The following is a 13,605-nucleotide window of genomic DNA, read 5'->3' on the forward strand; positions in this document are numbered from 1 at the left end:
AATCATCCTCAAAACCAAGGGGACTGGCTAAGTAGAGACTGATACCAGTGATTACATGGCCTTAATAGATTGTGATGCACAAGGATTAGATACTGGGAACATTGACAAACATTGTCGCTAGCAGCTGAAGGCGGGGGAAGTAGGGGTTGGGTGTGGATTGTAAGGGGGTGGTAGTGGGGAGTAGGGGAATTGAGAGGAGAAGCAAAAAGGAAGGGGCTCAGAGAGGACAGTGAGGGGAGAGAGCTGAGAAGAAGGGACATTGAAGAAGGCAGCTGGGGGAAGGGCACATTTGTAGAGACTGATGGGCGGATAACAGAAGGGAGAGACGTGTGTGTGTGTCGGGGGTGTTAAATTGTGTCTGCACGTGCTTAATGTGTGATTATATGTGTATGTGCGACACCTCTGGAGGGATGTAGAGAGTGAGGTTCTAATGTGGGACGGGGGTAATAGAGGGGAAGTCCTGAGGCGGCAGGGGAGGAGGGCATGTGGAGGGGAAGTCCTGAGGTGATGCAGGAGTGTGGACCATGTAGGGAAATTCCTGAGCTAGTGGGGATAGAGGGGAAGTCCTGAGGAAGTGAAGAAGGGGAGGCAGGTGGAGGGGAAATCCTGGAGGGGTGGAAACACAGGAGGTCTGGAAGTAGTCTGGGGAGTGGAGGTGGAGAGAAAGCCCAGAGGTGGCAGAAAGATAGGGGAGGTGGAAGGGAGGTCCAGAAATGGCCGGACAGTGAGGATGGGGGGAGGTAGGAGAGATTAAGGTAATAGGAGTGGGTTGATAGTCGGGCGTGGGAGAGGAGTGCTGGTTGGTGGGGCTGTGGGGTGGGTGGTGAGTTTTGGTCTCGTGTGGTTTGAGAGAAATGCTGTTGCTTTTGAGGGGATGATTAGGCCATGAGATGGATTCTTTCTTTGTACCCTTCTTCCCAGGTGATTGACACACAAAAGTCTGTGTGTCTAGTGTTTTTATTTGAAGTTCGGGTGAGAATGAGGCCAATCCATATTCCAAAAAAAAGGCAGCTGAGTAAATTCTCTTGGGGTTTTCCTGTCAGTCAGAAAACCAAGCATTACACATTAGTGAATGTTGGGACTGGTTGTGAGACTGTCCCCACTGCTGATGAGTAAGCAGAGTCAAATTTAGCAAGTTGGTTGGTTTAAAAAGTCAATGGAGTGTGCTTTAGCCACAAACTGTTAGTACAGTGTACTCATGTTACAGCAGTTCGAGTAACAGAAATTCACCATTACCGAGTTCACAAATCATTACCAAACAATTTTGAGAGACAGAATAAAAGTTCACTCTTATGGAATTTGAGGGGAAAAAATAACTAAATTTAAAAAAAACAAGACATAAAACTAACAACATATTTTGTCAATTTTTGTCAAGGGTTTATTACAGAAAATCGTGATATGGACAGTTTTCTAGGAACGCATTCCCTCTGTAATGTACGATAGTTACAGGCGGGTGTCCAGTTGAATGATTTAGCCCAAACAGTAGAACTGAGATTAATTAGTGAACTTTTTCCACCTAATAATATCAGGATGAGTTATGTAACTGTAATCCAAATATGTCTGATTGTGCGACAGTGGGAAAACCCTGATTAAGATAATTGGATATATTTGTAATCAAAATCAATTCAAGTGATTTATCTCGGTCTGCCCTGCATTAAAATCATGTTGGTTTGATTGCAGTACTGGTTTGTTGTTACACATCAGGTGCCAGTACTAGCTGCCCACAGGTCTATAGATAAGTATTTAAATATGAATGTAGCCAGGAGGAGTAGGTACAAAAAGATTCAAGGATGATATACATCTCATCGTTACTGTGACATATTTAAACATTTTTAAAACATTTATTTTCAACCTTTCTTTTTGGACGGCACTTTTTTCTAATTAAAATTTGTAAATGAAAAGTTTCAAAGGGACTTTGAGTGAAATGTAGGAATTGACTGAACGGCTCCTCAATGGAGTAGATTTTTTTTAACAGCAATATTATTACTACCTTTTTAATGGTATTAGTTGCTTTTTACCAGCAAGTCCTTCCATGAAAAGAAGTGTATCAAAGAGTGTTGTGCACTCAGGGTAGGAAATGCCTCCCTTCTGAAAACATTTAAAATGTATTTGGTTATTTAATGGTTTATATTTTGCAATACACATTTTACATTATGCAAATCATTTTGGTTGAAACTAATTAATTATGTACCTATGATTTTATATTATAAAAGCAATGGAAAAACAGTGAGACTGTGCCGCCTCTTGTCCACTAAAATGAATTGGTTCCATTGCGCATGTGTGATCGTTAATGTGTGTAAGGGGTGCTGCTGCTACCTTCCTCTTGCTTTTAATCAGTTTACGTGATACTCATGCACGATGACAACCCTTCAATCAAGTGCTATCTCTATGCAAGTATACTTGCAGAAAAAATACCTGAGATTGGGATACAGGCCACGTGCAAACAAATGAAAGGACTGGGGTTCTCTGCAGGAAGCTTCATTATTTTTCCATCCCACTTTAATTTAAATCTTTTGACCAGTTTCCCTCCTTGGTTTTCCACTGAGTAGGAAATGGTGAATTCACTGGATCCTTGACTCCTCCTCGCTGGTGAGCACCTTCCTGGTACAGTGCGCGGCCCGTTGGATCCCTGTCTTAAAAGATCCACATCAACCTGGAGGAACAGAGGATTCAGGAAGCCCCATTCTTTCTTGAAAAAAAAGAAGTCCATGTGGTTGATGAGACCAAGGCTCCTCATGGTCTACAAGGGAATTTTGACTATAGCAATGGGCCCTGCTATATCCTTGGCTCTTTCTGATTGAATGCTACACTTCATGCATTGGAACAGGCAAGGTGTAAATGTCCATTTTCTACTGTGAGTAGAGCCTGGTGTCATAACTTATCCACAGGCTTCCAGAGCAAAGGCTTTGGGTTAATGTTGAAACTGCTGCCTCCCAGGCTTTGATCTTTGGAGAGGTGGTTGGTTCATGGCTTGGTGGGAGGTATGCAAGGTGACACTGCTGTACAGGCTGATTGGTAGCAGGCACATCACAAACAAACCTGGGATACCTGTGTTTGTGTGTAGGGTAGGGTGGTAGTTGATGAATCTTGTGGGGCAGGTAGTGTTAGTATAGTTTCTTCCAAGGTGATGCAGGCAAGGAATTGTGAACAGTGTTAAAACTAAATATATAAAGGATGTGGTGTTTGTAAATATTAATTTTAGTATCAGGTAATCTTTCAATAGCATTCAAATTAAAACATGCATGAAACTTTTACATTTCATGTTTCTGTTAGTATGGAGAGAGAAGTGCCTACCCTGTGATTTTTACCTACCAGATGTCACTAATTAAACTGTATCTTTGCATTTTTTTCAGGTCCAGCTTGAAGCCATAGCGGCTAAATACATAATGCTTGTGCGTGAACAAACAGGCCAAGACATGTTTCAAACAGATGAGAGACATCTGTCTGCCGCAGCTTGTCGGCAATATTCCGAAGAGCAGAATTCCAGAAGCCCTTCAGCAGAGAATGTGGATGGACCAGGTACAAAATACAAGTCATGTATGCCAATCATGTATAATAAATCATCTGGTTAAAATGAAATGACACATCAGACATCCCCAGTAAAATAGAAAACATGATTGTGCTGAATTTCAAACTAACGATCTAGACCAAAAATCTATTGTAATTTTCTTCAGAATCCACCAGTAGTAATAAATATTTTAAGATCTTTAAAGCTTTGGCACAGTATTCAAGCTATGCCTCATTCTGTACAGTATCAAGCTTCAAAGTGGACTTGATATTTGGCCAAATCCAGTCTCTAATTTGTGGTGTAATTATGACTTGGTCTGTTCTCTAAATGACCCAGCCTTTTTTAAAAGGGTTTGTGATGGATAGGTTCATTGTGGCAACAGTTTTATTTTGCAATGGTTTGGAAATCAAAATATAAAGAATATACTTGTGTATGCAGACACACAGCACCTGTCTAACAAGAATCCCGTGGTTTCACAAAAGTCCTTTTTATTGGGTTTAGTATGAAACTAATGTTAAGTTTACATGGATTAAAGTAATTTCTCTGTGCAATATAACCAGACCTTGCAGGAAGCAATCTTATCAAGAACAATGTTGATTTTTAAAATTCATACCTAGGACAAGGATATTGCTTGCAAGACCAGCCTTTTAATGCACCAAATTAATTTCCCTTGAGAAGGTGGGGCACCATCTTCTTTAACTACTCCCAGAATATGCTGTGTGGGGACTTCAGAATTTTGATCCATCAACAATGAGCCAACAGCAAGTTGGGATGGTGTGCGACTTGTAGGGGAACTTGCTAGTGGTGGTGTTCCCAAGTACCTGCTGCCCTTATCCTTCCAAGAGGTAGAGATCGTGGTTTTGGTGAACTGCTGCAGTGCATTTTGTAGGTGGCACGAACTGCAGCCACAGTACACCAATGGTGGAGGAGTGAGTGTTAGGACCGGTGCATAGGGTGTAAATCAAGTGGGCTGTCTCTTCTTGGAAGGTGTTGAGCTGTTTACATGTGTTGGAGTGTCACTTGCAAAGACAAAAGGAGAATATTCTTTTACATTGTTGTGTTTTATAGATGGTAACCGTACCATTATCTATAAGACACAACCGTGTAATGGAATATTCTCCCTTTTCTCTTTGCAAGTGACACGCAAACACATGTAAACAGCTCAACACCTTCCAGGAAGAGACGGCCCACTTGATTTGCACCCTATTCACCACCCATAACACTCACTCCTCCACCATTGGTGTGCAAGTTTAGCTTGAATTGGACCATGCTTTTAAGTGAGTAGGCAGAGAATTGATTAATCCAGTGGATTTTGTTGAATCTGGTACCTTTGCCTCTCGTAATCTGATACGCAAGATCTTTTAATACCCAAATCAACTCAGGATTTGGACAGACATTCAAGTCTTGGGGAATGGATCTCTCGGTTCTAAACACCATTCAATAGTACTACCGCCCCACCCCAAATTTTCCTGCTACTTGAATGAACATAGAAACCTGACTCCCCATCCTCTGACTGTCCCTGTGCAGTCCCTCTGTTACGGATCTTTTGTGTTCATTATGAAACTTGCTGTTGTTTCTCAAGGTTACAATTCTCCCAATCCCTTTTTAAAGCAATTGTCTTATGCCATTTTGTTTTGCTGCATTTCCTCATTTTTTTTACCTGGCCTACTTTCTCCTTCTGTGTCTCCCTCCAGAAAATTCCCAAAATCCATGCCCAAATCCTGATTTACATTTCTTGATATTCTTGTTTTGTTGAAAAGTGACCTATGGGTCATAATTTGCTGCCTTCCCAAATTGAGTAGCAGCCTGTGTGTAACTCAATGGTTGGCAAGTGTCATTGAGCCTTTGCCCTATTACTTTTGAATCTTTTTTTCTTCTTGTTAAAGCATTAGCCTGATTATCTCTGGATGTGTATTCCATTTGCCCATTTTTACTGCAAAAATCTTCAGCACACCCTCCAGCTTCTGACCTCCTTTTACTTTGGCTCACTATGACAATGTCACCTAATCAAGCCTGTTTGGTTCTGCCTCTAGCAATTTAGTCTTCCTGCTAAGTTACTTGTAGTGTACATGATGCATGTTGGATTCTTTTATCCATAACTACATCGGCTTTGCACACCACATCTCCTTCTCTAGCTATATCCTCCTCGTTGTTCTCCAGAGTGTTTGATGTTATGTATTTATAAATGTGAAGCATTTGTCTTGTGTCAGTGTGTGCTATACTATGATCCTATCGGACAAGTGATTCATGTGGCATGCCTGAATTTCAGAATGTAACAGTTTTGCGGACATTCAGTTTTGCAACAAGTCATAGTCTCCAGATATAGTTAGTCTGCTGTCTTGCAGATAAACCTGTCTCTTTGGAAGTATATTTGCAGCTTTTCAATGCATTCTGAAGGCATTATATTGGACAATTAACTACCTCTAGGTGTATCCTCCTCCTCTCCTCTATCCCCAGTTCTTTGAGGCCCTTTTTTATGCTAATGACACTTCAGTAGATAGTTGTCAAGTTCTGTTTAAGGGTAACCTTGTTGATGGTTTTTTTTCCCCTTATGTACTTTTCAAAGGATCATTTCACTTGTAGAAAAGCAATTTTCTGCTCAGTCTGCACTTCACAAAACTGTGATTGAGTTGCAGCTGGAGATACAAAAGCATGACCTACATCTTTCTGCTCTGTTGCATAGCACGTACTTTATTGCGCTGTGCTTCCCCAAACCAGATTTTATAGATGTTGCCATCAACTAAAGAAATGGTTGCAGGCATAGAATTTTAATTTCAGAAAGATGCATCTAAATTTGTGCAAGTCAGCCAGTCAAACCCTCATACTAATTGTAAATTTGGTATAATGGATAACTGAGTGGCGGTGATGAGCTCTTGTATTATCTTGGCACTGACACCTATGAACCTTCACCACAAGCAGAAACATATTTGACGGAGGACCTCGTAATTAATTGTGTTGGATGGTGTTCCACCATATTGTTATTACTCTGCTATTATTTCAGCTGGTGAAAAATCAGCCAATGTTATGGCTGGATGAGCTGACTATATAGGTGAGGCAACTGATTTTAATAACAAGTGGCAGTGTGATGTTGGAAGCAAAATAAGATAAGAATCTTCATGTTAAAACAGAGCATACAATTTGTGGGATATGAATGACACTCAGAAGCCATGGGAATAAATTGCCCAAGTGTGACTTGCATAACCTAAAATGCTGGAATTAAACAGAACATTCTGGAAATGTTCAACAGCATAGATTGAATGGTCTATGATGTGTTTCAGGCTGATGACTTTTCAGTAGGGAGTCATAGTCTCACAGCAGTGAAACCAGCCCCACAGCCCACTGAGTCAGCACCAACCGTGAAGCATTCATCTCCACCAATCCTGCACTAATTCCCATTTTATTCTCCCCACATTCCCATCAGCTAAACCACTCTCCTGCGCACTATGGATAATTAACCCACCAACCAGCATGTTTTTTTTGGAATACGGGAGGAAACCAGAGGACTTGGTGGAAATTGGCACACACGCAGGGAGGACATACAAACTCCACACAGGAGCATTGGACCTGTGAGGTAGCAGCTTTACTAGCTGTGTCACTGTGGTTCCCAAGTCTCCAGAAGAAAAGCCATTGAATTGTAATGCTAATTCCAGAAGCATGAGCAACATTCAGTCTTCAAACCTTCTGTGCCACTTGCACATCACACAAATGACTTGCAGCTCAATTCTACCTGATGCTGTGATCCCTTTTATACCTATATCTAACTAAAGTCTCCGAGAAGCTCCAATTGTCTGCTGACTGTTTTGGGAAAGAGTTCCAGCTTTCTGCTAACCTTCATTTGGAAAACACCTTTCTGATTTCATTCCCGAATGAATGGTTTTAATTTTGTGCTCTCTCGTCTTTATTTTTTTTAAGGTTGTCTTGTCCTCGTGAAGAGAAATAGTTTTGGAAATTCTTAAACATTAATAAAAACTCAGAATGCAATTAACTCTATATTAGAAGGGATGCAAGCTTAAAATGAGGTGTTCCTCTGTCCACAGAAGCTGGTTAACCTGGATGTATCTTATTTTGTAATTTTATTTTAGATTTACAGCACCCACAGTTATTTTGTTCCTATATTTATGTTTGTAAAGAACAAGACAAAGTTATTTATCACATACCACATTGTTTATTGTTTCTCTTCAGCTGACAAACCACTGAATCTCAGGATCTCTAATCAGCAAAGCAGGCAAATAATGCAGCAAATGGTATCTGGAGAAGATCTACACCTGGCTAAGCAGGTGTCCAATGAATTAAGCAGGCTATATTCTAGTAATCCAAGAGAGCCACACTCCTCAGGTAATGTAAATGGTGATGTGGACCATTTATTGATAAAAGTAGATTTTTGCTGTTTGCACGTTTTTTAAAACTTAGAATGTGGACAATAGTACTATCTCCATGATCACGCACTGCAACCAGAATGCCTTGGATGCATTTTATAAGTGTGGCATGTAAAGTCCTTTAACTTTACAAGGATGCAGCCCACACCCAGGCCTTCATCAATGCCACTACTTGGAGGTGAACAGGGAGCAAAACAGCCTGACGTTCAGAAATGCATACTTTTGTGGGTACTTCTGCAGATGATCTGACCGAAGATCTAATCTTATTTTCCCTACAAACATTCTAAGGTACTAGTGATACCACCAGAAACACTGCAGTACAGGCGTAATAGGACACGTGGTCAAAACCATTACTCATTACTGACTGTGGTCCTCCCAGTCACACTGGCAAATATCTTTTATTCCAAAATAAACTTTATTCATCATTAAAAAAACTATATACAACAATAAAACAGTGCAAACCTTTACATTCGTGTATGGATCAATCATTAGTGTTACCTTTTTATAAAAAACCACAGCACTGATGCCACTTGTGTGGCTCCCTGAGGTGCTACCCCAATCCCATATTTACAATATTTAAAGGCCTTCCTTGCCTGACCCTGCCCCTCTCTGTCCAGTGGCAGAAGAACCCTAAACTGTTGTCCTTCCCCACTGAGCCCTTGTGTTGGCTGCACCCGGCTTCAGTGCATCCCTCAGCACGTACTCCTGCAGCCTGAAATGTGCCAGTCGGCAGCATTTTTGAATTAACTTCTCTATCTGTGTTTGTCCACTGGTTTCAACAAACTAGATTTAGCAGCCAGGAACTAGTTGAAAGCACCACTTTTAAGTAATATGACAGGATATTGTATTCCAGAAAGGGGACAATGTGTAATAACATACCAAAAGAATTCCAATGCAGACAACTTCTGCTTAACAGGGGGTTGTGTTCCTGGAAGATGATTCATATTGTGATTTTCCATAATGCAAAGCTGTGTCATTATGTATATGTGAAAAAAATGAGTTTTTAAAAAATTGTCAATGTACTTCATATAGATTCTATGAGAGCAAATTTATTCTATCACTCATTTTTTTTTAGTGTGATCTGTGAAAGCCATGAGGGCAAATTTCTGTAATCCAAAAGGCCATAATGTGGGGGTCACCTGTAACTGCAATTTTCAGCATTTTCATTAATCTTGTCAGAAATGAAGCATTTTACATATTGTGATCTAAGTTACCTGATACTAATTTAAATTGATCACATGTTCCATAGTTGAGACCTGGCTCATTTTATTAGCATTTCTAGAAATAATGGCATAAGCAGTTCATGTTACTGTAGAATTTTATGTACTTTCTATAACTTGTGGTGTGAGGGGGAGAAAGAAGGGAGTTTTTAAATGTGGTAAAACCACAACAGATCTAAATGTCAGTTTATGGGTAAAACCTACAATCACTATGTCTACAAAGATAATGGTAGTGGTAGCAAACTCCATTTTCTCTATGAAATGCATACTATGATCAGTGTTTATCTATCTCTGGATTACTAAAATAGTTTTTGTTTCTGTGACAGAAAACATAGGCACATTGAAGGAGTTCTGTCAGACGATTCTAAATCATACAGAGAAGAAGAATGAAACATTGAAACCTATAAAAATAGAGCCTGAAGATATTAGATAGCCTTTTCCCAAATCTGCCTTTCTCAAAATGGCATCAGCAAGTACCGTAACCAAAGCCTTAAAGACCAGTGTTGCCTCGTATCTGTTCCATTATTGTGGTTTTTTTTGTTTTGTCACAGTTGCTGTGGACAATGGTTTGTTAGTTCAGTAGAAAACTGAATAATTTCTGAACTGTTACTTCATTGTTGGCTGTGTTCATTGAGTACTACAGCTTGTTTGAGTAGTGAATCAACTCCTGAAAACTAACCTATTTAACATTTTTAGAAAAATCACTAAGAAAAGCAAACTCTAGTGAAAATGGATCACAGTGTTGAAACTAGGTAATAAACAATACATCACCTTTTTAAACTACACTGGCTTAAGAGATAGATGATGCATTGCTTTTGTCTAGAATCTAGTCTAGTTTAGCTTAATGAAACCTTCCTGCTCATTGTATTTTTTTACTTTGATCCAAAGTGATGTGATGTATGCATGTAATGTCAATGCTTATACAAAGTACTGTAATTATATATATTTGACATGTTCATTTATCATCAATAAGGCATGTGGGATAGAATTCAATCAAGCACAAGTTTTGCTGAATTAGTGTAGTTGAGGTGAACCAAAATAGGCCACAGCGTAAGCACAACTGTTCAACCTTGCAATGTATCGAGAGAGGAAGAAACTGATGTTTGAAAGCAGGTCTGAATGTTACTGTGCATTTCATGCACACCTGTTGAAAGTTATTTCCATGTATTAGAAGCAGTGCAAATGTTTGACTAAAATACAACAAATGTTAGCAGGCTCCATTTTTATTTAATTAGTTTGCAGGCCAGACATAAGAAAATTTTTACATCCCTGAATAGAGGAAAAGGGCAGATTGTGAGAGGATATTAAACATGCCATTTTTCTATTGAGGAGAACATTTTTTAGCATATGTTCCTATACATTATCCATCAATCTTTTATAATTTTTTTTTACTTTTGTTACTGTGTGATTTATACTATTAATCGTTTTTTAAAAACTTGCCACACCTTGGTTTTTATTTGAAACTCCAGCCATCTGCAGATCTGATGAGAACTGGCCAGGGAGAGTTAATGGTAAACAAAAACTTTAGTCAAGAGCACTATGTTTGCAACTTTCTTATTGAAATTAGCAGAAATAATGCTCTGATTTGGACTGCATTAAAGATTTGTGGAACATGTTTTTTTTAAAAACCTTTCTTTCTACTTTTAGTTCAATGTTAAACATCATGTTGCATTTTGGTTGTGGAAAATTTAGAAAGCACAGATATTTTAATCTGTGCAGGCAGTCAAAGTGCCATATTATTTTTGCTACAGACTAATCAATAATCAATATAAAAGTAGCATTGAGGAGAAGACACACCAGGGAGGGGAAAAAAATGCAATAATGACACACAATGCTGATTTAATGCATTTGATTCGAACAGCTGATAGTACATTTGTGTTCATAACATGTAATAAACAACCTGGTAGCTGATTATTACATTTTAGCCAAACTTGAGTATCATTTTGTATTATCCATAGTTAACTGGAGAATAGCTGTAGAGTTATAGTGGCAGATTAGCTAAAAGGGGATTGAAAGCAATTCCCTGTGGTACAATTCAATTAATTTAAAAACTGTTGTACATTGTTGCCATGAAATGTTCTTGTGAATTTCGACCTGTAATGTACTGATGTTACTATAATGTCTTGATTGTTAGCCAGTAGTATGTTAGAACATAATTTTAAACTGTCTCCCTCATAACCCTTTAGCAACTGTAAAGTGATGATCAACAGTACACATACTCTAATATAATCAGTAATATGTTGTGCTAATTTTATTGTTTCCTTTTGGAATTCAATTTAATGAACATTACAAGGGTCCAAGGATATCTGGGAGAATAGCTAGTGTTCTAATGGTCTGTACTGTACTGAAATTGTTACTTAATTGACAAATGGGCCAGTGTTAATTATTCTGAGTGGTCTGAAAATACAGCATAAGATGTTTTGGATAAACACTAATGTATTTAATTTGTAATATAAACATTAAAATATATTTTTGGAGTTCTGATTTGCTGTCCATGGTTTATATTCTTCTGAAATTTCTCAAATCCTGCCTGAACTATAATTGTGGAACATTTAAAGTCTTTATTGGCAGTACATTACAGCAACTGGCAATGATTGAATCTGATGCAAAGCACTCTCCATGCTGGAAATGTATCTTAATCCACTCTTCAGATGGGAACATGGCTCCATTATGATGTTTGTCAATCCTAACTCCGTGTGGTCTTTCTGAATAAGATAAGCACTTCAATGCTGAATTTAAGATCTTTTAACTGTAATGTGTACCTAATAGATAACCTAAGAAAAATCAAAAGCCAACCATCTAAGAGGGGGTGCATATAAAATAAAAACTATTCACCAACATATCTAGATATTGTCCAATGATCAGGACCACTGAATAACATGAATCTAATTAGGGCTTGAGGCTTTAAATTTTTACTGATGCTTTGCTGATCATTCTGCAAGTGCATCCTTTTATCCAGTCAGTGTCAAAACTTGCATGAACAATCTTACACCATGATAAATTTATAATTTTAGCTGAAAGTATACCCAGCTTTTAGAACCATTACTCATCAGGAGTGTGAACATGTACGTATACCTGAGCAACTCGTAGCTCAATAGCTCCTTTAATACTTGAACATTCCTTTTCCCTGCCTTGTATATATTATGCTGATTCAAACTGATGTAAGTAGTGCTGACAATGATTATACATTTCTGATTTGTGCCAGTATTGAACATTTCATTGAACTGACTGGTGTGTTGCTTGTCCTGAACACTGCCACACGATTGGATACGAGGTTCAGGCAAGATTACTGAATGGGGAATTCTTGTGCTGTGTGTAAGTCAATTTTACAAAGAGGTTTTCAAGCAATGAAGGGCCACCTGCATGAGCAAAGGGCCAAACACCTATATATGGCATGTGTCTCTGTGAGATTGTTTATTAGTACAGTGCATTTGCACATGCAATTGTGCAGATATGTTGCTGCAATATTAGGCTATGTGTTACAGCCCAAGACTCCATAAGATCAGAAACTCTAGACTGGGGAAAAGATGTTAAAGGCTTTGGCACAGACACAGATTTTGATACAGGGCTGAAAATGCAACTTGGTCTGTACAACCTTGAAAATGATACAGTAATTAACCGATGTACCCCTTCATAAAAATAAACCCAGACCTATTTATTTCTTGTTATGAGTTTTGCTGACTGATCCATATCCACGAAAATGGCCTAACAACTGCAATAGCCTTGTACTTAATTTTTCCTTTGCTTGTCAATGGTACTGGCAAGATTGCATTTATTGCTCCATCCTAGTTGCCCTAAGTTAATAATGAGTTGGTCCACCACTCATGATGATGTTAGATAGGGAATTCCAGTATATAGTGAAGGAATGGCAATACACTTTCAAGTTAAGTGGTGCATGACCTTGAGTGGTTTATGGAAGTAAGATTTCCTTGATTACATCTCTTTCCCCTTTGTGGTAGAGATTTATGTGGCAGGGAAGTGGTATTGAAGCCAAATAGCAGATGTAGATTATATAAATAATGCACGTTTAATTACCAGCTGCTGATTTTAAAGCAAATGGGTATTGAGTTGATTGGCAGAGGTACTGATGTTATGAATTATTCTGTCCTGCATGATGTTGAGCTTCCTTTATGGGCATCTCTAGTAGTCAATGACTTCTGATCACTAATAAAAGACTACTGATCTAAGATGTTAACCCTTGTTTCTCTTTCCACAAGTGCGGCTTGACCTGATTAAGAATGTGAAACCACTGAATATTCTTTCTAGATTTCTGGCATCAGCAGTATTTTGCATGACTTCATCCCGTAGTATTTCAGTTCAGATTTATGGCTGGAATCTATGGGATACAAAATGTTACCTGCCATCTGGTTTATGTTACGGACTAGGTTACTATTGGTGACTGTCTCTTTAAGATAGAGCACAGTAGTGTGTGTGTGTGGCATGATGACGACAACAGAAGATTAGGATGTAATGACATTTTTGGAGCAGTTAGGAGGAGAGA

The 13,605-nt window shown here is 38.8% G+C and overlaps 1 protein-coding gene across 3 annotated transcripts in view; it reads left to right on the forward strand.

Annotated features, from left to right (window-relative positions):
* The window catches only part of nab1b (NGFI-A binding protein 1b (EGR1 binding protein 1)), a 33,908-nt gene extending 22,321 nt beyond the window's left edge, over positions 1 to 11,587 (forward strand). For 2 of the 3 annotated variants that reach the window (XM_052018851.1, XM_052018869.1), the window contains exons 6-8: positions 3,354 to 3,519; positions 7,691 to 7,843; positions 9,431 to 11,587. In XM_052018851.1, the coding sequence (XP_051874811.1) occupies positions 3,354 to 3,519; positions 7,691 to 7,843; positions 9,431 to 9,537 (426 nt within the window). In that variant the 3' untranslated portion in view covers positions 9,538 to 11,587. The remainder of the gene's footprint in view (positions 1 to 3,353; positions 3,520 to 7,690; positions 7,844 to 9,430) is intronic. The other variant, XM_052018861.1, reaches the window with a different exon arrangement.
* Positions 11,588 to 13,605: the final 2,018 nt, after the last annotated feature.

This window comes from Pristis pectinata, chromosome 1, assembly GCF_009764475.1.
Source record: "Pristis pectinata isolate sPriPec2 chromosome 1, sPriPec2.1.pri, whole genome shotgun sequence".
Lineage (NCBI taxonomy): Eukaryota > Metazoa > Chordata > Chondrichthyes > Rhinopristiformes > Pristidae > Pristis > Pristis pectinata.